At 36.8% G+C, this 24,537-nt stretch overlaps 1 protein-coding gene and 1 long non-coding RNA gene across 3 annotated transcripts in view; one reads left to right on the forward strand and one right to left on the reverse strand.

Moving 5' to 3' along the window:
* Positions 1–21,864, forward strand: part of WDR19 (WD repeat domain 19) — a 67,383-nt gene extending 45,519 nt beyond the window's left edge. Inside the window, exons 27-37 of one of the 2 annotated variants that reach the window (XM_074274426.1) lie at positions 4,264–4,376; positions 7,588–7,656; positions 8,815–8,892; positions 11,780–11,876; positions 13,209–13,333; positions 16,921–17,002; positions 19,044–19,194; positions 19,619–19,742; positions 20,346–20,422; positions 20,738–20,865; positions 21,493–21,864. In XM_074274426.1, the coding sequence (XP_074130527.1) occupies positions 4,264–4,376; positions 7,588–7,656; positions 8,815–8,892; positions 11,780–11,876; positions 13,209–13,333; positions 16,921–17,002; positions 19,044–19,194; positions 19,619–19,742; positions 20,346–20,422; positions 20,738–20,849 (1,028 nt within the window). In that variant the 3' untranslated portion in view covers positions 20,850–20,865; positions 21,493–21,864. Of the gene's footprint in view, positions 1–4,263; positions 4,377–7,587; positions 7,657–8,814; positions 8,893–11,779; positions 11,877–13,208; positions 13,334–16,920; positions 17,003–19,043; positions 19,195–19,618; positions 19,743–20,345; positions 20,423–20,737; positions 20,878–21,492 lie in introns of both variants that reach the window. The other variant, XM_074274425.1, reaches the window with a different exon arrangement.
* On the reverse strand, positions 234–24,261 carry LOC141546529 (uncharacterized). The gene is made up of 3 exons (XR_012483320.1): positions 24,131–24,261; positions 3,867–3,975; positions 234–340 (listed from the first exon to the last, which is right to left on the reverse strand). It is a non-coding gene; the product is annotated as an uncharacterized LOC141546529 (long non-coding RNA).
* Between the last annotated feature and the right edge of the window lie 276 nt (positions 24,262–24,537).

Raw genomic sequence — 24,537 nt, forward strand, 5'->3', positions numbered from 1 at the left:
CTGGACAAGTCACTTCAACCTTTGTGCCTCAATTTCCTTCTCTGTAAATGAGCTGAAGAAGGAAATGGCAAACCACTCCAGGATCTTAGCCAAGAAAATCCCAAATGGGGCTTTTAAGAGAGGGATATGACTGAAACAAGTGAATGAATTGTGAACAGATTTATGATTACCTTATTTGAATAAGACAAGACCCACCTGTTTATCTCACAAACTGCTGTTAAAACTGCAATGTGTCGGTATCACAACTTTCAGTCCCCAGGCCTGAAATCAGAATGTTTGGTTGGTATCTAAAATGTCGAATCATTAATGCTTGGTCTCTGGATCTATGAACCGATGATCTCTGTTCAGGGAAAGAGTCATAAAATCTTGAATTAGCTTCTATTCCCTTCACCATTCAAGTGACAATCTAGAAAGAATCAGAAAACCTTCTTTTCTCTTCTCTTGAATTAATCTAATTTAATATCTTTCCCTAAGTGCCTAGATTGCAGAAAGATAGGTGCCCAATAGTTAAAAACAAAAGTACAACCCTGAGGAAGACTGAGGATAAAGTCAGAAGGAAGAAACCAAATATAAGGTAGGAAATGGAAGGGATAGGGTTGGAGATAGATAAGAAAATGGAAAAGGAGCAATGAGTAGGAGGGTTTAGGGGAAAAAAAAGTGGTATATTCCAGTTACACATGGAAGTCACCAAGTAAACTTTATACCATTGTGATTTAACTTTATTCAGATAGTTATCGAGTATCAAAAACAAGTAATTCTTAAAAAAAAAACAAAAAAACTAAACTAAAATAAGAATGAAAAAAATCTTAATGCTAGATTCCTTTAGCTTTTATAATAATTATTTATAATTCATTTTTCAGAGAAATAATGAAGAATAATGGAGATGAGCAAATGCTTAGAGCATATTAACATGCTTGGCTAATGCAAATTCCCCGTTGGAGCTTGCTTCCCACAGGGCTGTGATAATGTGAGAAAGAAGGGCCTTAGAGATGCCGGGAAGCATGTACGGACATTCTGTAGAGACTCTCTCCCTCGAACCTCACAAATGTGCCATTTATGATACATGAATTTGCATGGTGTGCACATATATAGGGTCTCTCCCAAATACAGCCCGGCTGTATCTTTCCCTCAACATCTTAGGCCACCCTGAGTAGTTTGGAGCGTCTCTCCTGTTGCCATTAGCTTAAACTCCCACTGCTCTGTCACACATTGCTAGGGAATAGTTGTTAAGGACCACATCTAAGTGTGAAGGGGTGGGTCAGTTCTCCTAAGCCCCCACAGCTTCCACACACGAGAAGGAACTGCAAATCAGCCTTTACTGAGCCAGATGTTGCTTGTGGATTGGGAGGCAAGAGGGAACAGGAGGGAGGTCAGAGAATGCAACTGCCCTGGTCTCCTTGTATTATTATCATCCTCTTCACATGTAGGGATCCATTCTGCTGGTCAGAAGTAGATCCCCAGCAGCCACTAGCAGATTGCTCCTGTAACAGACCGTGTCACCTCTTCATAAACTTCAGTGGCTCCCCATCACCTCCAGGATCAAATACAGAAGCCTCTGTTTAACAGCCAAAGCCCTTCAAAACCTAATTTCCCCTGTTCCTCACTTCCTTTTCCAGTCTTTTTATATTTTGTATTATGCCTCTAGGAACACATATTCTTCCATTCAATGACACCAACTCTTTTGATTTTCCACAAACAAAATACTCCAGGCAATTTTTTCTGACTGTCCTCCACACCCAAAATGCTCTTACTTCCCATCTCTGCCTCTTGGCTTCCCCTAAGTCCCAAATAAAACACCATCTTCTATAGGATTCTTTCCCAATCCTTCTTGATTCTAATGCTTTCCCTCTCTTAATTTTCTCTTATTTATCCTATATGTAGCTTGTTTGTACATATTTGTTGGCTTGTTCTCTCTCCCATTCAATTCTGAAATGTTTGAGGATGAGGAGTTTCTTGCCCTTTTTTTGGTACCTCCAGTATACAGCGCAATTCCTAGCATACACTAAGTGCTTAGTAAATGCTTATTGACCGACTATGTGATCATCTTGGTTCCATCTGCCCACTTAAAATCATTTCTGTTTTACAAAGGAATATTTGCTTTGAAAGATAAAGCAAGAACAAATATAATCATTATATCTTGGGGGCATGTCCCTCCCTCCCCCCATTTAGTCTCTGGAGTTAATAGAGTCAAACTTAGCCCAGTTTCTACACTACCTTCGCCCTACCAAATTCATTTCCAAAAGTGGCAGCTACAGTGGTCTGGGCCTGAAAACCACTCCTTGATTCCTGAGGCATCAATGCTGCATCAGCTGCAGAACCATCCTCTGGACTGCCAGCGTCCCGGGGCCCACTTCTGACCTCTCAAAACTGAAAGATTGGAGGCTCTACTCCCTTAACCTAGAATAAAACAGAACAAGGGCAGAGGCCAAGGACCAAGGCCCTGTGCTCCTTAGAGCACTGTCTCTCACCACAGGCTTTGCGTGGAGTCCAGTCATGAGCACGGCCAGAGAAAAAAATTGCCAAAGACACCAGTCAACCAGTCAGTAAGCATTTATTAAGTGCCTTTTATGTGCTAAGCACTGTAGATACAAATATGAAGAGGAGTGGGCCTCAAAGGCCTCAAGGCCTCAAAGAGCTTACAATCTAACAGAGGAAGATACAGAGAAGCCAAAGCACAAGTGGACGGGTTGGGAGTGGGGTGGGATATAGCAGGAACTGTAGAAAAGTCAGAGGAATCCCAAAATAGTCCAGCCAGATGAGAGATGTTCAGAGCTGAGCTCCCTTCCTAATTAAGGGTTTGGGAATTCTTGGCTCCACCTCCCATCAGAGAGGGAGAGGACAGATGAGGGAGTATCAAGGCTGACCAGATCTTATGAAGTTTCCCCAGAAAGAGCTAAAAAGTCAGAGAGACCCCAAAGAGTGCAGCCAGGTGAGAAATGAGGTGTTCTGAGCTGAGCTCGCTTCAGTTCTGGCTATTCTGCCAGGAGAAAATGGATCCTCCTAACCACATGGGTGGCAAATTGGGTCCAGTTACAGAATGTAGCTACGTAATCCTTCGTCTCTCCAAAGCCCTTCCAGTCCATGTCACCCTAATTCTCCTAGAAGCAAGCTCCTTAGCCTCTCTGCAGGAGGAATCTGTATCAATTAAGGACACAGATATACCCTAAACATGTGTTAGTCTCCATTAGAGAGGATTATGGGGTACTCTACTAACAATATAAAGTATATCAAGTATAATATATGTTATTGTAGTCCTTTGATTTAAAAAAAAATGAAATTTTAACATTCTTTCTTGTTCCTTCTTACACACATATTTTGAGAGGAAATTAAAAAGGGTTTTTCTCTATGTAATTCCTCCTCCAGTCATAATAGTTTATACTTTATTGAAATAGCAGCCTCTGCTGCCAACAGAACCTCCCCTAAGCAAAATGTGCTTTGCTCTTCTCGGATCAGACAGAGAAAAAATATTTTTAAAAACAATGCTTCTAGGCAATGGCACAGCTATAAGGCATTCCCTTAGTACCCTCTCATCCATCTGTGTCTCCCTCATTTATCCTGAGTGCTCAGAACGAGGATTCTGACTGTGAGCTAGAGCTGTCGCAGCTACATGAACTTTTTCTCCCCCACGCTGAAAGACCCAAACACGAAAGGAAAAAAAGGTGTCTGGTTTGAGGAGGCTCTGAAATCATTCATTTTATAGATGAGAAAACTGAAGTCCAAGAGACTTAAGGGATTCCCAAGTACACAGTGTCAGAATTCCTAATTACCAAACCAGGGACCTTATTGTACACTTCACATTGCACACACACACACGCACACATGGACATACACACACACACACTTTTGATAAATATATAAAATTTTACCTTTTAAAGATTGTCTCCTTTTTCTTCCTGTTCTCATGATTACTTAAGGAATTGCTGAAAGAACGGAAGAAGTTAGGCCCAAGTTGCTGTTTCTTATAAATGCTGAAATCTGTAAATGAAAATGAAATTTTTAGGTTCATGAAAATCCCTGAGAGTGGTAATTAATTAAGCCAGATTCTCATAAATACTCTCCGTCATTTATTACTTTACATAGAATAAAAATAATGTGAAAGGGAGAGAATGTACTTTTAGTTAGCAAAGCTGACATGTCCCACTTTATAAAACTACAAGTTGCAATATATATGATGTCTTAATTTTTAAATATTCTATGTGTTATTTTCAAAACTTTACCAAATATTAATTTGAGAGTGTTTTATTGAATGGCCCTGTGTTATAGGTTCTGCAGATACTAGTAACGAAGACTATCAGAGCATCGCAGTATACTTTGAAGGAGAAAAGAAGCATCTTCAAGCTGGAAAGTTCTTCTTCTTATGTGGCCAGTATGCACGGGTGAGTATTTGCAAAGGAAAACACTATTAGAATTTAGAGGAATGTCTTTTTAAAAAGTTGAGATTTCCAAGGAAAAATTCAATGTTCCTTTTACTGTCCCAGACTCAGAATCAAAATCTCTTGGATCAATTTTTTGTCCAGCAGTTATTGAATTTTTCCTAATGTCTGTTGGATTGATCCCTTTTCCATTCTATGGTTCTCCAGGCTCCTGCCTCAGTGAATACAGTTTTATCACGGCTTCCTTACTGTTCTTCCTACTGAGTGACATCATTGCCGGCAGTTTTGTTAAAATCCCGCTTTCATGAATGGACATGTAAGAATACTTGTTGAGCACTTCACTGTGTCCATGGCACAACACTAAGTGCACATACAAAGGGCAGTGTTAGCCCCTAGCCTAAAATGGGGAGATGACCCAGCAGGGCCAAGGGACATGGCAGCACCCCAATGGGGACCTTAGCAGCGCTGAACTGATCCACTTTCCCTGATAGAGCCTTATGCATTCAGATGTTGGCCCACGTGGCCACATAAAGACTTTGGTAGCAAGAGTTTGCTTCTAAGGGTTCTCAGTGGCCATGATTGTGGAGGGAGCAGGGTCAGCAGATGGCTCCTTCCCAAGGACCGGCTCTCAGGACAATGGCTTGACCTGCTGAGCTGCAGACGGGGCTGGGATCTGGGGACCGTACTGTTTCAAGTGATGGTCGGCACTTATAATCTTTTTCCAAGGTCAGGAAGCATTTATTAAGTACTGATTGTGTGCTAGGCTCTGAGCTAGGTACTCTGAATCAGAGACAGTATTCTTTACCATTAAGGTGCTTCCATTCTCTTGGGGGAAATCTCATGTACACAAACATCTCAGAGTACTTCAGGGAGTGAAAAACTGGAGGGAATCTTTGAAAGACTGTGGAGACCTAGAGACATGCTGTAAGCAATGGCCAAATTAAAAAAGAAAAAAGGAACAGAGTGAAATTGGAAAAAGCTGAAAGTGAACTGAACTTTGATTCCTGGTACGTTTAGACATTTGCACTGCATGAAAAGAAGCCTTTTTTACCTCCTTGCCCTAATTAAGAAAGACAGAAGAAAAAAACAACATTATAAACAAGTATCAGAAAGCTAAACAAATTCCCATAATTGCAATGTAAAAAAGATCCCCCAAACTGTCTCAATCTGACTTTGAGTCCATCATTTCACTCAAAAGGTGGTCCCCTGTTACATGAATCCCTTGGAATTGTGTTAGTAGTTGTGTGTTCATCAGAGTTCCTAAATCTTTCAAAGTATTTTGTCTTTACAATATTTTTATTGTATAAATTGTTCTTCTGGCAGAATCCAAATGACTTCAAGGAGCATTCATGGAGTTAAGAGAGAAAAAAAGATATCCTTTGGGGTAGCATGGTTATAGTCTGTGGGTTTTAAGAGATGAATGAGAAGGGAAAAGAAATATGCCACATGTATCAAGGAAGAAGAAAGAATTGGAACTTGCTGTTTCTTAGAATTGGTTTGGTACACACAAACATGGAAGAAAGATTAGGGAGAATGAACATTAGAATCACTTCTTTTTTGAAATGGACACAGGAAGATTTAACAGGATCTCAAATGGGAAAGAGGTAAGGTAAGGAAGGAAGATAGTGATTGGGAGGGAGTTTTATGAGCCATACAAACTTTAGTTTTGGAGATTTGGTCTTGAAGGGAAAATTAAAAGGGGAAAAAAGCAAAGAACTAGAATTTGGGGTAGGTAGTTCCCATCATCAGGAAATAGATTAATAAATTCTGTCATATTATACAATATACAAATGAGAAAAAAAGATGATTTCAGAGAAATCGAAGTGGTATGAACTGATGTAGAGGGAAACGGGCAGAGACATAAGAATAATTATATAATGACACTTTTATAAAGAAAAATGACTTTAAATGGCTTATTTTCAAAGCAATGGCCAATTATGTCTTCAAAGAAGCCATGACAAACCATGTTACCCACCTCCTGATCAGTGATGTAAACAAGGTGCAGAGACATGGCCAAATGTGGGTTCATTTTGTTCAATGAGGCTTATGTGACACAATTTTTAATTGGAGAAGAGGGTATCAATGGGTATATCAGAAAGAGAGAGCCATCGAAACATTTTTTTAAATGCACAGAATAGAACTGAAGGAGGTGCAGAAAAGCAGGACATTTGAAAATTAATTGGTGGGATTTTTCATACATACATATTTATATGTATATGCATATTTTTCAGCTACATGGAATGGAGATTCATGATTTCATATACAATCTTTTTGTATTTTGCTGTACATTTGGAAATCTTTTATGTGTGCATAAGTTCAGATTGTTTTTAAAAAGAAAGAAAACTAAAATTCCATGAAACTGCAAATCTTCAGTGATGGCTTTTTAGATTGGAACTATACCGCCAGAGTTACTTAACTGTGCACAGCTTTTGACATAGCAATCATTACTTGGTCTATATCCTTACAAGATCAAAAAAAAAAAGTGGGAAAGGACCCATATACATTAAAATATAGTAGTACAACTCTTGTACTGGCAAAGAACTGAAGATTAAGAGGGTTTCCATTAATTGGAAAATGACTGACAAATTACCGTGTATGAATTTATTAGAATAACGATCTGCCAAAAGAAATGACAAAAGAGATGGTACCAGAGAAATTGGAAAAGCCTTATATGATTGATGGAGAGTTGGCAAAATAAGTAAGACAGTTTAGACTGAGAAATAACATTGAAAGACTTAAGATTCTGATTAATTTAGTGCCCAATTATATTTCCAAGGGACTGATGATGCTACATAGCTCCTGACAAGGAAATTAAGGACTCAAGATACAGAATGTACCTTGTGTGTGTCTATATAATGTAGATATATTTTAGTTTTCTTTGTTTTCCCAAAGATGTAAGACAGTAAGTTGGGAGAAGGAAAAATATTTGCTTATTAATTTAAAATTTTTTAAATCATTATCTAATATAATAGAATATTAGTGATTTAAACTTGACTAATCTAAAAGCAAAAAAATGATTAATCTTGATTTTGTATTCAGAACTTTGATTTATTAATTTGTAGCTGAAATTTTCCATATATGTTTTCTAAAAATAGTTCATTATGCCTTTAAACAATAACAAAATTAATTAAACATGTTTTTGCTATTGCTGTTATATACTAGCATTTAGTTACTGACTTCTAATGTCATCCTTGGCAATCTTCTTTTCTTTCAGGCACTTAAACAATTCTTGAAATGTCCCAACACAGAAGATAATACAGCAATAGAAATGGCAATTGAAACAGTAAGAAACTTTTTCAAGCTAATGTTTTTTTGGTTTTTGGTTTTGTTTTTTGCTGAGGCAATTAGGGTTAAATGACTTACCCCGGGTCACATAGTTAGGAAGTGTTAAATATCTGAGGTCAAATTTGAACTCGGTTCCTCCTGCCTTCAGGGCTGGTGCTCTCTATCCACTGAGCCACCTATTCCCCAAGCTAATGTTTTACAAGGAATGTGGGCTATTTCATTGGGATTTCACTGAGTAGGAAATTCTTTGTGAGGAAAATTTCTCTTCCTTTATATAATAGCACTTTCTCTGCCATTGATAGTTTTAGAGACTTATCTGGGATGTTGAGAATTCAAGCTATTTACCTGGGGTCACACAATCAGTTTGTACAATAGCTGGGACTTTTTAATCAAGGTCCGGACCAGCTTTCTATCTACTCTCCCCCTTAAAAGTCTTATTTAAGTTAATGAAGAATATCTAATTTTTTCAGGTGAGATTCAAAGCTTGTCAGAATTCTCCAAATTTGTCCAACTCTGGTTTAGGAAGATACTTTCAAAATACTTTCATTGTGCATTTAATATTTGGTATTATATTTGTAATTAGTCATTTAACTTTTTATCTATTTCCAAGAAAATACAAAAATTTTGAAGTCCCATTTTAGTGTTTGTCGTACCTCACAATGTATTCAAGCAGAGTTTTTAAATGACTGTCACTTATGTAGTACGAGCTGGATGTTATGTATGAAAGGAAAGGTCCTAGATGCTGTCAGCAAGGAGAGGAGGCTGTGTAGTGCAGGAAAGCGAGAAAAAGCATTGGTCTGGAAATCCCAAAAGCCAATTGCTTTTCCAGGCTTTAACAAGACACTGGCTAACTTCCTGTGTGGTTGGGAACACTCATTTAGATCTTTCTGAAAACCATTTTCCTCAAACCAAAATTAGAAAAATTTGACTAAATGAGGTTTAATTTCCTTTCCAACCTTAATGTTCAGTACCTTATAGGTATATAAGATCTAAATAGAGTCAAATACTTTAAATAAGATTTTTAAAAAATATTTTGTGTTTGCTACCTGTAAATAGGAGATGTATAATAATGAAGACATTTTCACGTACTTCTCTGCACGCTTTGTATGATAATGTACTAGAAGAGATTCATGTTTTCTTTGATTTTGTTTAATAGGTTGGGCATGCTAAGGATGAATTTTTAACTAATCAGCTAATTGATCATCTCTTGGGTGAGAGTGATGGTATGCCTAAGGTAATTATAATCATTTACTCCACATAACTTTTTAGGGATTTTGTTTATGAGATTTTATTTTGTTCTGTTCTCTGTGTTTTAGTTCATTTGTCATTTAGAATGGACACCGGAATTTATGAAACATATTGAAATCTCCTTCTAGATAATACTGAGATACTTCAAAGAGTAGTTCTACTGAAAAATAATTTTTGAAAATATATCAGAAATGTTTATGCTAGTTATGCTAAACACATAAGTATATGCTATTTTAAATTCAAAACTTATAAGGAAAAAAGACAATGCTATTTGGCAAGGATATATTCTATCTCTGAGAAGCCATAGAATGATATTCCAGGAAAGAGCATAAAGTATAAATACATTATTAAAGAAAAGTACTAGGTTATTCAGCTCAACAAATTTATTTTTTAAACATCCATTATGTACAAGATACTGCACAAGGTGCTAGGTACAAGAACAATAACTATCACCTGATTTGAAGGAGTTTACGTTCTACAGAGGGACATAATACTGAGTATTATACACACACACACACACACACACAGCTATTTCCATTAAAAGAAATCCCATTACTTAGAGCAAGGCTTCATAAAGTGTAGGTCAGGGTCACAGAATTGAATGGATAGGCTGCAATATTAAGGTTTATTATCAGTGAATATTTGATTTGTGTACCTATTTTATATACGTATATGCCTGGGGTCACATAAATATTTCTCGGACAAAAAAGGATTATGGGTGGGAAAAGTTTACTGACTTAGAGGAAAAAGAAAGGCTTCATAAGGGAGATAGCATCTGAGCTGTAGATTTAGGAAGGCAGAAATGAGGAGGATGAGCATACAAGACATAGGGATGACTCGTGCAAGGCAGAGGGACAAGAGATAGAATACGTGTGCAGGAAATAAGCAGCAGAGTGAGTGAAGGGGACAGAAAGGTAACTTTTGAAGTGTCTTGAATGTTATATTGAATTATTTGGACTTTATCATGGAACGGAGCCTTTGAAGATTTTTATGGAAAGAGTAACAGGTTCAGATCCATGTTTTGGTAATATCAATTTGGCAGACATGCATGATGGATTGGAGGAGGGAGGTACTAAAGGTAAGGGGACTGATTAATGGCTGTTTCAGTCTGTGAGAACGAGAGACTAAACTAGGCCAGAGACTGTGTCGATCAGGAGAAAAGGATGAGCATGAAAAATGTTATGGGTGTCAGAATAACGACACTTGACAAATGACTGAATATGGGGGTGCAGGGAGAGAATATCATTGTGCTATAAAAAAATGACAAGGAGGATCATTTTAGAAAAACTTTGAAAGATTTACTTAAACTGAGACAAAGTGAAGTGAGCAGAAGGAGAATGTTGTACACAATAACAGCAATATTGTACGATGAAGAACTGTGAATGACAGTGATCCAAGACACCCCAATGACTAATGATGAAGCATACTGTCTTAGTACAGACTGAAGTATGCAATTTTCCCTTTCTTTCATTTGTCCTTTTTTTGTATTCAAATCTTCTTACACAAAATGACTAATATAGAAAAGTTAAAGTTGAAATACTGCAGTGATTCAGCTCCATCAGCCTTGAAGGTTCACATTGTTCCATCAGTAAGCACAAAGCTTTGTAAGAATCCTTACGTAGGCGAGAAATGAAAAGAAACAGCAAGCTCTGAAGTTATGTTCTCTAGGTTATGCTGATTTTCTTTGACAATGAATAGTCGGACTTGGGTCACCTCAAAAAACTTAAAAGAAATTCTCAAGAATTAGGTTTTCTAAATCTTTTTACTACCATGGATTTGTTATTTGTTTTTAGTAGCTGAGAACTATGGGAAAGAATTAAGAAAAGATTCTTGTAGAATAACCTGAAATAGTTCATTTAAATTATACAAAAGATGAAAAAAAAAAAAAAAAAAACAGAGCTGGGGCACAAATAATGTACTCTAACCCAGGATGACAGCCAATTGTCATAAAGTCTAACAGTGACACACAGCATCTAATTTCTGTATCCATCTGTTGATAAATTGGAAACATTTCTTTCAAACCTGTTAGTCAATAAGAGCAAAGACTACTTTGCTAAGATTGTTGGTCGGAATTATCAGCTTCCATAATTCTAAGAACATAAATTGCTAGTTAAATTACGGTTCTCATAACTTACAAGTGTCTACAAACTATTAAATACTCTATAAGAGACTAATTATCTTAATGATTTTTAAAAAAACATTTAAATTTAAGATCATAAAGATTATTATTACAGTTTTATATTTTAGAATTCTTTCCCTCATTCCCAACTCTCTATTATAAGATTTAAAACATAAGGAAAAATATTTGAGTACTTGTTGAGAGAGAGAGACAGAAAGCCCAATTCTCCCTGATCCATGTGCATTCAGAATGCCCCAGAATAACTTAATACACTCATTTTGTCCCTTCTGTTGCTTTTTTAAAAATTTTCTTTTCATAGCCCTCTGTTTCTGAAAGAATTACTAAGCATACCCGATTTAGGTAGATTTTCTAAAGTTTAATAACATGAAAGCAGTCTAAGAGTAAGCACTTGTCTAGGAATGAAAGAGAATTATTCTGATAAATGGATGATGAACAGATTTTATATATGAAATATAATTTTCACATGAGTAATGAATTTTAAACTATTTGCAAAGATGACATTACATAAAACAATATACTTTGGAAAGTTTAGATATAAATTAGGTGGAATGCTGTTTCTAAAATAATTGACAAATTAATTGTAATCAATACAAACTCTTAGCTATTTGTCGATGTTATTCTAGGTGAATTGCAATATTTTCATTTTATCTCCAGCTATATGCTTTAACTCGTTATCTGTAAATGAGGTGACATTTTCTCTAATTATAGCTTTTATTATATGATTCTAATTAAGGATGCCAAATATCTTTTCCGCTTGTACATGGCTCTGAAACAATACCGAGAAGCTGCTAGGACTGCTATTATAATTGCTAGAGAAGAGCAATCTGCAGGTGAGTACCTCGTGATTCAGACTGTTTTTGCTGATATGACATAATTTTAATTTTCCACCTCAAAAAGAATTGCATATTAGGTTGTAAGCAGTATATTGAAAGTAGGCTTCTCTCCAGTCAAAAGGCAAGTGAGGTTCATGTTTTATTTAACAGTTCCTTTCTACATAGTCAATTCTTTATTTACAAGATAAGGATGAGGAACAATAATGCAAATTATGCAAAACTCATATTTCACTTTGAATTTGAATTTCTTATTTAAGAGGCTACAATTTTTTTTTTTTTTTTTTTTTTTTTTTTTTTTTTTTTTTTGCTGAGGCAGTTGGGGTTAAGTCACACACACCCTGCCAGGGTCAGGCAGTATTAAGTGTCTGAGACCAGAGACTTCAAGGGCTGGTGCTCTATCCATTGTGCCACCTAGCTGTCCCTCCTACAAGCCTTTTTCTAGATTTCCAAAAATTCAATCAATTTAGCATCCCAGAAAATGTTTTAATTATTCCTTTAGGAATGTTTTTTCATTTGTAACCTTTCCCCTGCCTGGATTGCACCCCTTCCTCCTCTCTTACTGTCTGGCTCACATCCATTCTTTAGAATTCATCTCAACTCAAAACTCCTCTCTCAAGCTTTTCCTTAGTAGTCCAACGCAAAGGAATGGTTCTCTTGAACAAATCCAAGTAATGCTGTCTGTTTTCTCAACAATTGTATTAGGTCAGATTCTGCTTCAGACACTTACTAGCTGTGTGACCCTGGACAAGTCAGCTAAACCTGTGTTTACCTCAGTTTCTTCAACCGTAAAACCCAGAAATAGCAGCCTCCCCTCCCAGGGTTGTTAAGGACCAAAGGAGGGACTATTTCTAAAGCACTTAACGCAGTCCCCAGCACATTGTGGGTGTTATATTAACTGTGTCTTCCTTCTCTTCCCTCCCCTCTTATAGTTAATTACATTCGGTGCATAAGTTTTTTCTTCCCGTTGTTGTTTATCCTTTGTTCTTGAAAAGGTCCAAGACCAGGGGAGGTGACAGCATGACATGCAGGTGAATTGCGTTGAAGTGAGGGAGGGCTGGGTAAGGTCCCCTGCCTCATTTTCTCCTCCAGGGCCATCTTGGCCAGTGGCCACAGATGGATCCCAATGACCGGAGATGGCCCTGGACTCACTGGGAGACCTTGGCCTTTTCTTCCCAGTATCAGATCTAATTGATTGTCACCTAAAATGTTTAGCATAATGAGGACATATAGGTCATTTATTTGTAAAATAAAAAACTAACTGCTCCCCCCAAAATTTTAGATTCTGCGCCTTGTAAATCTGTCTTGCGTTCTCTACTTTTCTTTCTCAAGGAAATTATCGAAATGCCCACGATGTTCTCTTCAGCATGTATGCAGAGTTAAAAACCCAGAAAATCCAAATTCCTTCCGAGATGGCTACTAATCTTATGATTCTGCACAGCTACATTTTAGTGAAGGTAATGTATACATTAATTGAACAGGATGAATGTTTAAAACTGCATTTTCCCACTCTCATTCACTGCAATCAGAGTCACAGCAGCTGGGTTCCACAATCTAACTAGCTGTGTGATCTTTGACAAGTCAATTAGACCTAAACATCTAACTTCCTCCTCCATGGCACGAATGAGAAAAAAATCTCAGTTTGAAGGCACCTTAGAGATCATCTCCTTGTTGAATCGATAGAGGGTGACTCTAGTCCAGTCCGTACCTCGGCAGAAACTGTTTCTGTAACATGCTTAGCAGGCGATCTTTCAGGTTCCACTTCAGGTTTTCCGGTGACGGTCCATTCTACTTCCAAACCAGCTCCACTTATCACTAAGTCTTTCTTTGTACCCAACCTAAATCTGCTTCTCAGAAACTTCCCCTCAGTCCTCCCATGCTCAGCAGTAGTCACTCTTCCTTAGGGCAGCCTTGAGACCCCTGGAGACAGCTCTTGGGTCATCTTCAGGTCCCCCTTCTCCAGCTCTCTTACAGCTCTCCTGCTCCCCAGGTTGCCCCAATCTAGCCGTTTTGTCAGTGTTCTTTCCAACATGTGCCTAGAGCTGAACGCCGGCTTCCACGAGGGATCCAACTGGAACCGAGCAAGTTCACTTGTGGATTCCCGTTAAGTCTGCAGTAAAAACCAGTCTTTCCCTTTAAACACTGCCTCCTTCATCCCCTCCTTTGACTCGAGGATACCCCCAACCACCAGCCCCCGAGCCTCGCTCCCTGGGAGACATCCTGCATTGCCCACATGCCAGTCACTGGCAAGGCTGCCCGGCCATAGACACGGCCCCTCAACCGCTCTAGGGCGAGACCTCACCTCTCCTGCCTGCACCACAGCACTTCAGCCCTTCTAGTCAGTAAAGGCCGCCAGGATTGATGAGGGCAGGGGTAGAGAAGAAGAGGTTAGGCAGGAATGGATGAGATTTCCTTGTTCTCCAAGGCACCAGTTTACAGCGAAGGAATTTCGCTAAACTCAAAGGCCATGGTAAAAAAGTTTTATTGTTAAAGAGGCACCAAAAGAAAGACTTCCTTGGCAGGCAATATCATTCTCAAGAGAGAAGTGATTGGCAAAGAGACGTTTTCTAAAGATCTATTTTATACAGAGTCTAAGACTTGACATCCTGTATGCAAGACCATTTGGGTTTGTATATGAAAGGAGACATTTTCTGAAGATTCAGTTTATGCATGAGTCTAAGAGAATCCTGTCTCCAGAGGATGTAAGACCATTTGGGTTTGTATAACTTTTTGTTGGAGATTTTACATTACTTTATAGGGCTGTCTCAGGTCAAACAGAGTTTTACTCTCATGAGGATCATCCCAGAATGTTTATTGGACATTAAACCCTCTGTGTCCCAGCCCCTTTATCCACATCAAGCCTCCTCCCATCTCAGGCCCCACTCCATACCAGTGGTGCTGGTTGCTCCACAAATGAGGCGTCCCTTCGCCCAACTCCATGCCTGGAAAGCTCTCCCTCGTGCATTCCAGCTGCTGCTCTGTCCCCATCAAGGCTTTTCCTGGAGCTTGCCCCAGCCCTGAATGGCAGTGTCTTCCCTTGGTTAATTCCCTTCCATTTAGCCTGTATTTAGCTTGCTTTGTATATATTTGTTTGCATGTTGTCTCCTCCATTAGATTATCAGTTCTTTGAGGACAGGGACTGGCTTTTGCTTCTTTTTGGATGCCGTGTAAGCATACAGAACACAGTAACTGTTCGGCCAGTCATTGATTCTTTCTTTGATCTCTTTAGTGTGTAAACTTAATGGTAATATCACCAGACCAAAGTATATGCCCAGTTAGGGCAGCTAGGTGGCGCAGTGGATAGAGCTTCAGCCCTGAAGTCAGGAGGAACTGAGTTCAAATTTGGCCTTAGACATTTAACACTTAGCTGTGTGACCCTGGGCAAGTCACTTAACCCCCATTACCTCAGGGGGGGAAAAAGTATATGCCCAGTTTAATAGCTTCTTGGCCATAGTTCCAAACTGTTCTCCAGAATGGCTCTACCAACAATGCAGTGTATCTGTTTTCTCTCAGCACCTCACACAATTATTTTACTTTTTTTGTTGTCTTAGCCAACACCATGCAAATCAGGTGGCTCTTCGGATTTGTTTTAATTTGCATTTATCTCTATTAGTGATTTAGAACTTTTTCTTATGGCTATTAATAGCTTGGATTTCTTTCTCTAGAAACTTTCTATCCTTTGACAATTTATCAGTTAGGGAATAGTTCCTGTTTTTTGCATTTGATTCAATTCCATTATAGACAGAAAACACTGACGTCTTAGAAATAAAACCTTTAGCAAAGAAATTTGCTGCAAGGATTCCCCCAAACGCACCAGTTTAATGATTTCCTTCTAATTTTTGTTGCATTTTTATTAATGCAAAACCTTTTTTTAACTCTAATCAAAATTGTCCATTTACGTAAAACCTTTATTTAGTCAAAGTTGTCCATTTTACCTCCCATGAATCTCTCTTTGATCATGAATTCTTAATCTATAGATACTGGTAATTTAGTTTTTTTGTAATTAAATTCACTAATTGCTTGCCTTCTCAAGGTGAGGCAAGGGAGGAAGGAAGAAGAAATTGGAATTGAACATTTATTAAAATGAATGTTAAAAATTGTTTTTACATGTAATTGGAAAAAAATTAATTCACTAATGGATATTTTATTTGTTTTATTTTAAACAGCTCCTACTTTTATTAACGTAAAAGGTTTTTGTTTTTTTTTTAACTTTCAATTTGGTTTATTAATCTCTAATTTTCAGAACTTTTGCTTTACTGTGGTAATTGTTGGTTCCTAATTTCTTAATCTCCTAGTTTTTTAGGTTTATGTCAGATTCATTGATCTGCCCTCTTATCTAGATAAAGATTTTCCCCAGGTGCTACTTTGGCTACATCCCACAATTATTTTTTTTTAAACATGGTCTCATTATGATCATTATCCTTTATGAAATTAATGAGTTCTTTGACCCATACATTCTGTAGGATTATTAAGTTTCCAATTAATTTTTAATCTTTGCTTCAAAAACTGAATGTGATTTTTATTACATTAGTCTTGGTAATAAAAGACTCATTTAATATTTCTGCTTTTCTGCATTTGTGTGTGAGGTTTTTGATGCCCTAATACATAACCAGTTGTTGTGAAAGTACCATGTACTACTGAGAAATGAGTATACATTTCTGTTACCATTCCATATATTCGAGGTCTATCATACCCAAATTTTCTAAAATGTCTCCACTTTAACTTCTTATTTTTTGGTTAGATCTAGCTCTGAGAGGGTTATACTGAGGTCTTTCCCAACACACACACTATTATAGTTTTACTTTTATTTCTTGGAATTCATTTATCACTTTTTTCTTTTAGATTTTAAATGTTATGAAAATTGTAGAGTTTTAGTAGGTTTGGTGTTGGTTTTTTTGGTAGAATCATTAAAAAAAAAAAAGAACTTTTAAAAGTTCATGTGTTTGCTTATGTGCATTGATCTTGAGTATGGGCTATGTGTGTGTATGTGTGTATATATATGTTTGGAGGTTTACTACCGAGTAAATTATCTAATTTCTTTCAGATTCATGTTAAAAGTGGAGATCATATGAAGGGAGCCCGAATGCTTATTCGAGTGGCCAACAACATTAGCAAATTCCCATCACGTGAGTACTATCTGCCACTTGCAAAAATAGTTAAGATAAGCCTCATCAAACATCCTTGACGGCTCCACAAGAGTGTGTTTTCTTGCTCCTGTTCTTAGGAGTCACTAGAGTTTTAAAAACTGTGATCTTCAGTTAAGATAAACAACTCACTTGAACTTGAACCAAAACTTGGTTTTTTTAAATAGTATGATGGCTTAAAACTATATATACTTAAGGGAAAAAGAAATATGGAAGTTAGAGCTTCTAGAAATAATTTTTTTCAGATATACATTCAAAAGGAAGGGAGGATAGGAAGAAGTGAGGGAGGAAGGACAGGAAGTTTCCGCCACTGTAAGAAGCCCAGAATACAAATACAAGCAAAAGGAACCAATTCCTGCTCCTGAAGAGCTTTCTAATGTTTCTAGCTGGGGAGAGCACACAAAAGGGAGCTCCGGGGAATGGAGATGAAGGTGCCGTGGGAGAGCAGAAAAATTCAGAAAGGGGGCATAGAAGAGAACACAGCCAGAGCAGCCTCGGCCCTTCCTCAGCAATAGGAGCAAGGGAGGACCTGGCAGGGCATTGTCAGTGAGCAGGTTGGGGCCATTGGGACCATTTCTCATATCTGATCAAGATCATACACCGACTTCACCCAGTCTTAGAAGCAAGTGTTAGGGTTAAAGCATGGGCCACGAAGTCCATCTTTTCCTGATAAAGAGCCTTTTTACTTCACTGTGACTTGAGTCTCTAAACTAAATTAGTTCTGATAGATGAAATCATCTTGAAGGCTAGCTCATGCTGGCAAACTTTGTTTTTTAAAATGCCTTTTTTAATTAGATGATGATCTCAGGATATGATGACAGCTAAATGGAATGGGAAATGAAATTCCAAATTAAATCATAAATTCTAAATGGGTTGTATTTTAGTTTTGAAAAATAAGCTTCAACAAAAATAAGCTCCTCATGTGGAGCTACTTGTGATCTCTTCCCCATTTGAGTACTTAATTTGGGTACTGTGATTCTTTTTTTAATATAACTATAGCCAGTGAGTAGCTTTTCAAATTATTCATCTCACTAATGTTTTTCTATATTTGTACTTGTCATTTTTAGGGCATAATATTACATACCATTATAAGAATACACCAGTTTATTCAACTATTTGCTAAATTATATGTCAAATAGTTGAATAAACTGGTGTATTCTTATAATGGTATATAATAAATATTATGCCCTAAAAATAACAAGTACAAATATAAAAAATGATCCAAAACAAAGAAGTTGATGGGGAGAATCTTTGTATTTAATATTTCTGATTTTTTAAAATAGCTATATTTATATAAGTAAAGGGTTTTTCCCCTCTTTTAATAAGTCTGTAGTAGTAGAATCAGTGAATCAAAAATGCCCATCCCCAGGCCCACCTGCCACAGAATGGCCCTGCCAGGCTCCTCCCTTGTTCTATTACTGAGGGAGGGCCGAGGCTGCTCTGCCTGTGTTCTCTTCCACGCCCTCTTTCTGAATTTTTCTGCTCTTCCACAGCACCTTCAGTTTTGTAATGCTGGCTATATATTGCTCTCCAATGTACCATACCATACTAATTCACAGCTCCACTGGTAATGATAATTAATGTTTTCCTAAATCCCTGCCAACACTGAATTGTATCCCTGTTAGTGTAACCTTGGAGTTATTTTTAATTTGTATTTCTCTATGATTTCTAGAAGTTTTGGACTACCTGAATGAACTTAAGGAAGTTATAGCTAGGTTTTATGTATACAATCTCTACCTCTCTCAGGCTCTCTGTATAAAATGTAAGATGTTTTAGGCTAATAGTGTCAGCAGGCCCCCTTTCTAGCCATTGGTTTGTGTGTATTTCACGTGATTATTAACAATTTATGTATCCTTAATTATTCATTTCTTTTTACCATTATCCAATGTTCATTACTTTTATAAATGTGTATCATTTGCTTAGATAGAATTGGTTAGTGTTTCACTATATTTAGAAAATCTGTGTTGTTTTTACCTCATCATCAATAACATGCTACTCTCTTTCTGCGCTATTTGTATTGCAGACATTGTACCTATCTTGACTTCTACAGTCATAGAGTGCCACAGAGCAGGTCTAAAAAACTCTGCTTTCAGCTTCGCTGCTATGTTGATGAGACCCGAGTATCGCAATAAAATAGATGTAAAATATAAAAAGAAAATTGAAGCAATGGTGAGGTGGGTGGTGAATGTTATTTCTTTGATTTGTGTACCCAAAATCAGTTTTAAAATATAGCAGAACCATGAAGGGGCGGGAAAAAATGAATGACAGAAACTATTTGCTTTGACCAGTGAGTCATTCTTGGAATAAGAACTGTGTACCTCAATGAGCACCAAATGGGCAATTTCTAGACCCTCTCATAAACCAGTAACCTCAAAAGCACATATGGCACTGTCAGAAGTAGCCACTACTAGCCAATATCCTAAAAAAAATTTCTTAAATAAGTCTTTTGTTTTACATGAGAAAAATTAAACAGAAATGGTACATAATTCTCAACTACAGTATCTCTGACCTCCAAGCTGAGGTTACATGCATATGATGCCTTGATTTTGCTTTTCTAACTTCACATCCTTATAAGTGACGTGTGATTCCTCCTCACAGGCGACCCGATACATCAGAAATTGAAGAAGTCTCAACACCATGTCCATTTTGTGAATTCCTGCTCCCCGAGTCTGAACTACTCTGCCCTGGATGCAAAAATAATATTCCATATTGCATCGCCACTGTAAGCTTCATTAAAAAAAATTACATTCTTTATGTGACCCATTAATATGAATATTTTTAAATGTTAACACTTTATCTTTGCCTTCTGGAATAATCCTTTTTATTATTTTCTAAATTTTCCATAGTAATCCCATTAATTGACCTCTAACATCTTGGCCATTACTATCTTTAATGATAAATAGAATACATACTGTATCTTAAGATTCACTATTAGAAATACTTATTAAATACCAAATTATTTTTAATCAGGAGAGCACCATAAATAAACTTTGCCTTAAGAATATTTTTTAAATTAAAAACTTAATCTCAGTTAAGAATTCTTTTCTTTTTGTACCTAACCCAAAAAATGTCATGGAGCCATTTGAACTTTAGTTCTTTCAGTGCTATCTACTTATTTGGAGACTTGTTGCCTGTTCTATTATTTGTCTACATAGAATCAGCTCTAGGAAACACTGTAAAGGTATCTGTAACAGATGGCAATAACGTAGAGAGTCTTGCTTCTAATAAGACTCTTATTACCCAAGACTATATATAGTCTAAATAATAATAAAAACAAAATAATTTTTTAAAATGTTCATTTCTCTCTTACTTGTACCGGATCCAGGGTCGGCATATGCTAAAAAATGACTGGACTGTGTGTCCACACTGTGACTTTCCTGCTTTATACTCAGAATTCAAAATGTAAGTAAAAATCATGTTGCTTTTAAATGCAATTTGCATTAAATAGTAATCCTAGGGGTGTGAATTGATATGTAATAGCTATTAGTTAGTTATTTTCAGTCTTCTATGATTTTTGAGAACATATTTTAAGAGTTGTGCTTATAAAACATAACACACATGAAAATGATTTTTTCATTTTTAATCTCCTTGATGATAAATGATGATAAATAATAAACATGGATGTCAAGAGATACATAAACCATAAGTTATTTTTACACTAGTGTAAAAGATCCAAAAATGCTCCAGATCTAATTTATCCTCACTGCCTCCATTCAGCATGCTAACTACAGAGAACACATGTCCTATGTGTTCAGAGAGGTTAACCAGTGATCAGCTTCAAAAGCCAACAGATTTTACACCATACCCCAGAGGAGAAGTGGAACAATGAATAATGATACATCCAGGTAAATGCTACGGTACGAGTTCTCCTTTCTGAGATTTCCGAGCCATAATTTAGAGTACAAACATCAAATATGTATATGTATGTATGTGTGTGTGTATATATAATTTTTTTTTTTGAGGTAATTGGGGTTAAGTGACTTGCCCAGAGTCACACAGCTAGGAAGTGTCTGAGATCTGATTTGAACTTAGGTCCTCTTGACTTTAGGGCTGGTGTTCTATCCACAGCGCCACCTAGCTGTCCCGAGTATATGTACATTAATAGTATGCATTTCACAGAGCCTTATGAAAGGTAGATGCCATATTTTTAATATCACAAACAGTGGATAGATCCAAAGTGGAATACATGAGACCTAATCTCAATGTTGGTAAAATCGTAATGGTCCGTAAATCATTCGCAATTAAAGTTGTGCAGGTAACATAACAGATATTTTAACTATTTAAACTGACTCAATTGGAAGATTTTATGATAAAAATTTTGACTTTAAAGGTTTCTTCTTTTCCTTTCCAATATTCCATTTTATCCAATATTCAATTTATATTTTAAATTTTCCTGATAATTTTTTTAAAAAACAAATTAAAAATAAACCATTTCAAATAGTACAATTTGCTTTTTTTTTTTTTGCTTTCAGGTACTAAAGTGATTCAATCAGTCAACAACAAGTACACACAGCCCCACAATAAGAGAAATACTTACAGTGGGACAAATCCAAAGAGTCTAATAATGATATTTTTTCAATAGCTTTCACATTGAAAATTAACCTTCAAAGTGAGAAGACATCTTGAGAGATTATCTTCTTCAGTAGTGATGCTATTATTTAAAACATTTTTGGACTTCTTTTCTTTTAGATTGCCATTTGCCATTTTATGAACCATCCAAGAAAATAGGTCTCACTTTTTTTCAAATCAACAAATGTTTATTAAGTCCCTGCTATATATATAAAGTACTATGCTAAAGCATTGAATTTATAAAAAAAAATAATAAACCTGATGTTTGCATAGCACTTTAATATTTATTCATTGGATCCTGATAAAGTAGAAGGTCAATGCTACAGATTTTTCCCATTTTATAAGTGAAGGCACTGAGGCAGAAAGGTTGAGTGATTACTCTATGGCAGCTAATTCATCAATGTCAGAGGTAGAATTTGAACTGTTTTTCCCCAGTTCCGGAGTCCATCCCACACTGAGTGCAAGGTGACCTATTCCCAGCCCGCGAAAAGCCAACCTCTCTGGGAGACGTCCAACCCAAGCACAAGCACAGAAGAGTATGAGGGGCGGGCGCCAGCCCAAGGCAGGCACTTGTCCTGCCAGTAGTGCCACGTTTGGCCCCCAAGGATGCCAAGAGCCTGAATGAAACAACTTCACAGAGAGGGGGTTTGTGTGCTCACTGAACTGAAACTGAGTTTGCAATTTGCAGAGTGAATGGAAGCCACCTCCAGCTGCTCAGAATCCAGCACGATGTAAATGAGGCCTTTACGGCCTGTGTATTAAAAAATGAAAACCTCTGCTGATGTAGGCTCTCAAGGGCAGTGACGCAGTTCCCCGAGGTCTTTCTCCAGTGCACAGAGTAGGTACTTAAAAGACAACTTGATTGACAGAAATGGCTCATGACAGCACGCACAGAGTTTTTTCCCCAAACCCCTGAAAATGAGGCTATTGTAAATGGTTCAGAAACTGCTCCAGAATACAGGAAAGCTGATGTTTATATTCAGCAACCCAAGCAAATAATATAGAAACTGCGCTAAAGGTTCTTAACATGGGCCTCGGGATTTTTTTCCCCCTTCTTTGTTTTATAAACAGTATTTCAATAGAATTGGGTTCTTTTGTAAGTCTACATAGATTTTATTTTCTGAATTTAAAAACATTCTGAGAAAATGTCTGATGCAAAATAAAGTTAGGAAGCTCTGAACCAAGTCCTCAACATTCCACATGTATTCAGTGGTACTGAATCAAGTTAGGAAGATGCCAGTTATAATTTTACAGACACAATCTCAACTATATAAATATAAATATCCATTTTTTCCTAATTCTGTGACTTAGACTAAAGGTCTACAAAACAAAAAGACAATAATCATCAACAAGTGAGGGAGAGGGGAGCTTCATTCCCCCAACCCCTGCACACTTTTTTTTATATTAATATTTAGTAATACATCTTCATAAGCAATTTAGAGGAAATAGATTTAGACCAAATTGAACTATCACAAATTACGAATCTGTAATACTCAAACTATTTTTTAAAATTATTTTTTAAAGGAAAAAAGTCATTCATTCTTGAAGTCTCTTTATTCAAGAAGCAGCCACCCCAAGGAATGTTTAGTTTCCTTAAAAGCAATAATTTCTGTTCTGCTTCAGTGATTCACTGAAAAATGCAACTTATCAGCTCTTAAAAGCTAGATGTTTTCAACTCCATCCCAACTTATTATCAATCGTCACTCAATACTTTTCATTCCTTTTATCAATTCTTTGTACCTTGATGATTTCCTATGTATTTTACCTCTGTCTTTCCTGAATAAAAAAGGTTCACTCAGTACCCTGTCTATTCCACCAATTCTGTTAAAGTTTATTGCCCTGAGTGACTAGAAGAGTACCGCAGTCAGTCATTCTCCAAGTGAGATAAAAGAAATGGAAGCAAGTCTAAATATTACATAATTGATTGATAGAATATTTTAAAACTCAGATATACTAGATATTTATTAGGAGCTACATCATATTCCCATCCAAGCAATTGAAATGTCTATGAAGAGGCTTTGTGAATGATTGTTCTTGAAAGTAAAAGTAACAAAGATGACATCTCAAGGTCGTCTTTCCTATTTTTCATATTTTCTTATCTGCTGTATGCTTTTCACTGCATAAGCTTTTCCCCCCTCAATTCTAATCTCCTGTATTGTGATTTTGTAAACATTTACATTTTGATATTTTTATATTTTAAAATATATACTCTAAAATTAAATTGATGACCGAATATTTGAAATAGATCTCTATTTTCATTCTCTGATCTCTAAAGGAGAGCACATCAGGTTTGAGAAGCGTAAATCATCAGAACAATGATTTAAAAAATTAACTTTTTTTTTTAAAACCTTTCCTGCTTTTTTGTTCTTCAAGTTTTTTCTCCCGAGTTTGAAGGCTATGAAAGTGTTCCTTTATAGCTGGAGGAAAAAAACCCAAATATATATAAACATTACCCTATCTTGCTGACTAACCCAAATTTAAAATAATAATAAATGACTCTCACTGCTGAATCATTCTGACCTGTTACTGAACAAAACTCACCTGACATACTGTTCTGTGCATTCGGATGGCTCTCTATGACATGAACGAAAGGTAACCCTCTTTTCAAAGGTTAGACCAGAACAGTGGAGTACAAACTCTGGGGAAGTTCTAGGTAAGCTGGGAAAACCGAGATGGTATCTGTCACCTGAGGATCAGCCTGGCTCTGAGAAGTCCGGCACCAGGCAGGCTGCAGAAGGAAGAATTTCAGCCACAGCAAGCATTTACCAAATCATGGTTAAAAAAAAAAAAAAAAATCAGTATCAGTAGAAAGAATTCTTAACTACAAAAGAGTAAGATAAAAACAAGGCTGTTCGTTACCAGAGGGCCAAAAGAATTAAGAACCATTCCTTAATTCAATCAAAAGAGATCATTATGGTAGAAGTTAACTAGAGATACAGGTATTTGGA

The sequence above is a fragment of the Sminthopsis crassicaudata genome, chromosome 6 (assembly GCF_048593235.1).
Source record: "Sminthopsis crassicaudata isolate SCR6 chromosome 6, ASM4859323v1, whole genome shotgun sequence".
NCBI lineage: Eukaryota > Metazoa > Chordata > Mammalia > Dasyuromorphia > Dasyuridae > Sminthopsis > Sminthopsis crassicaudata.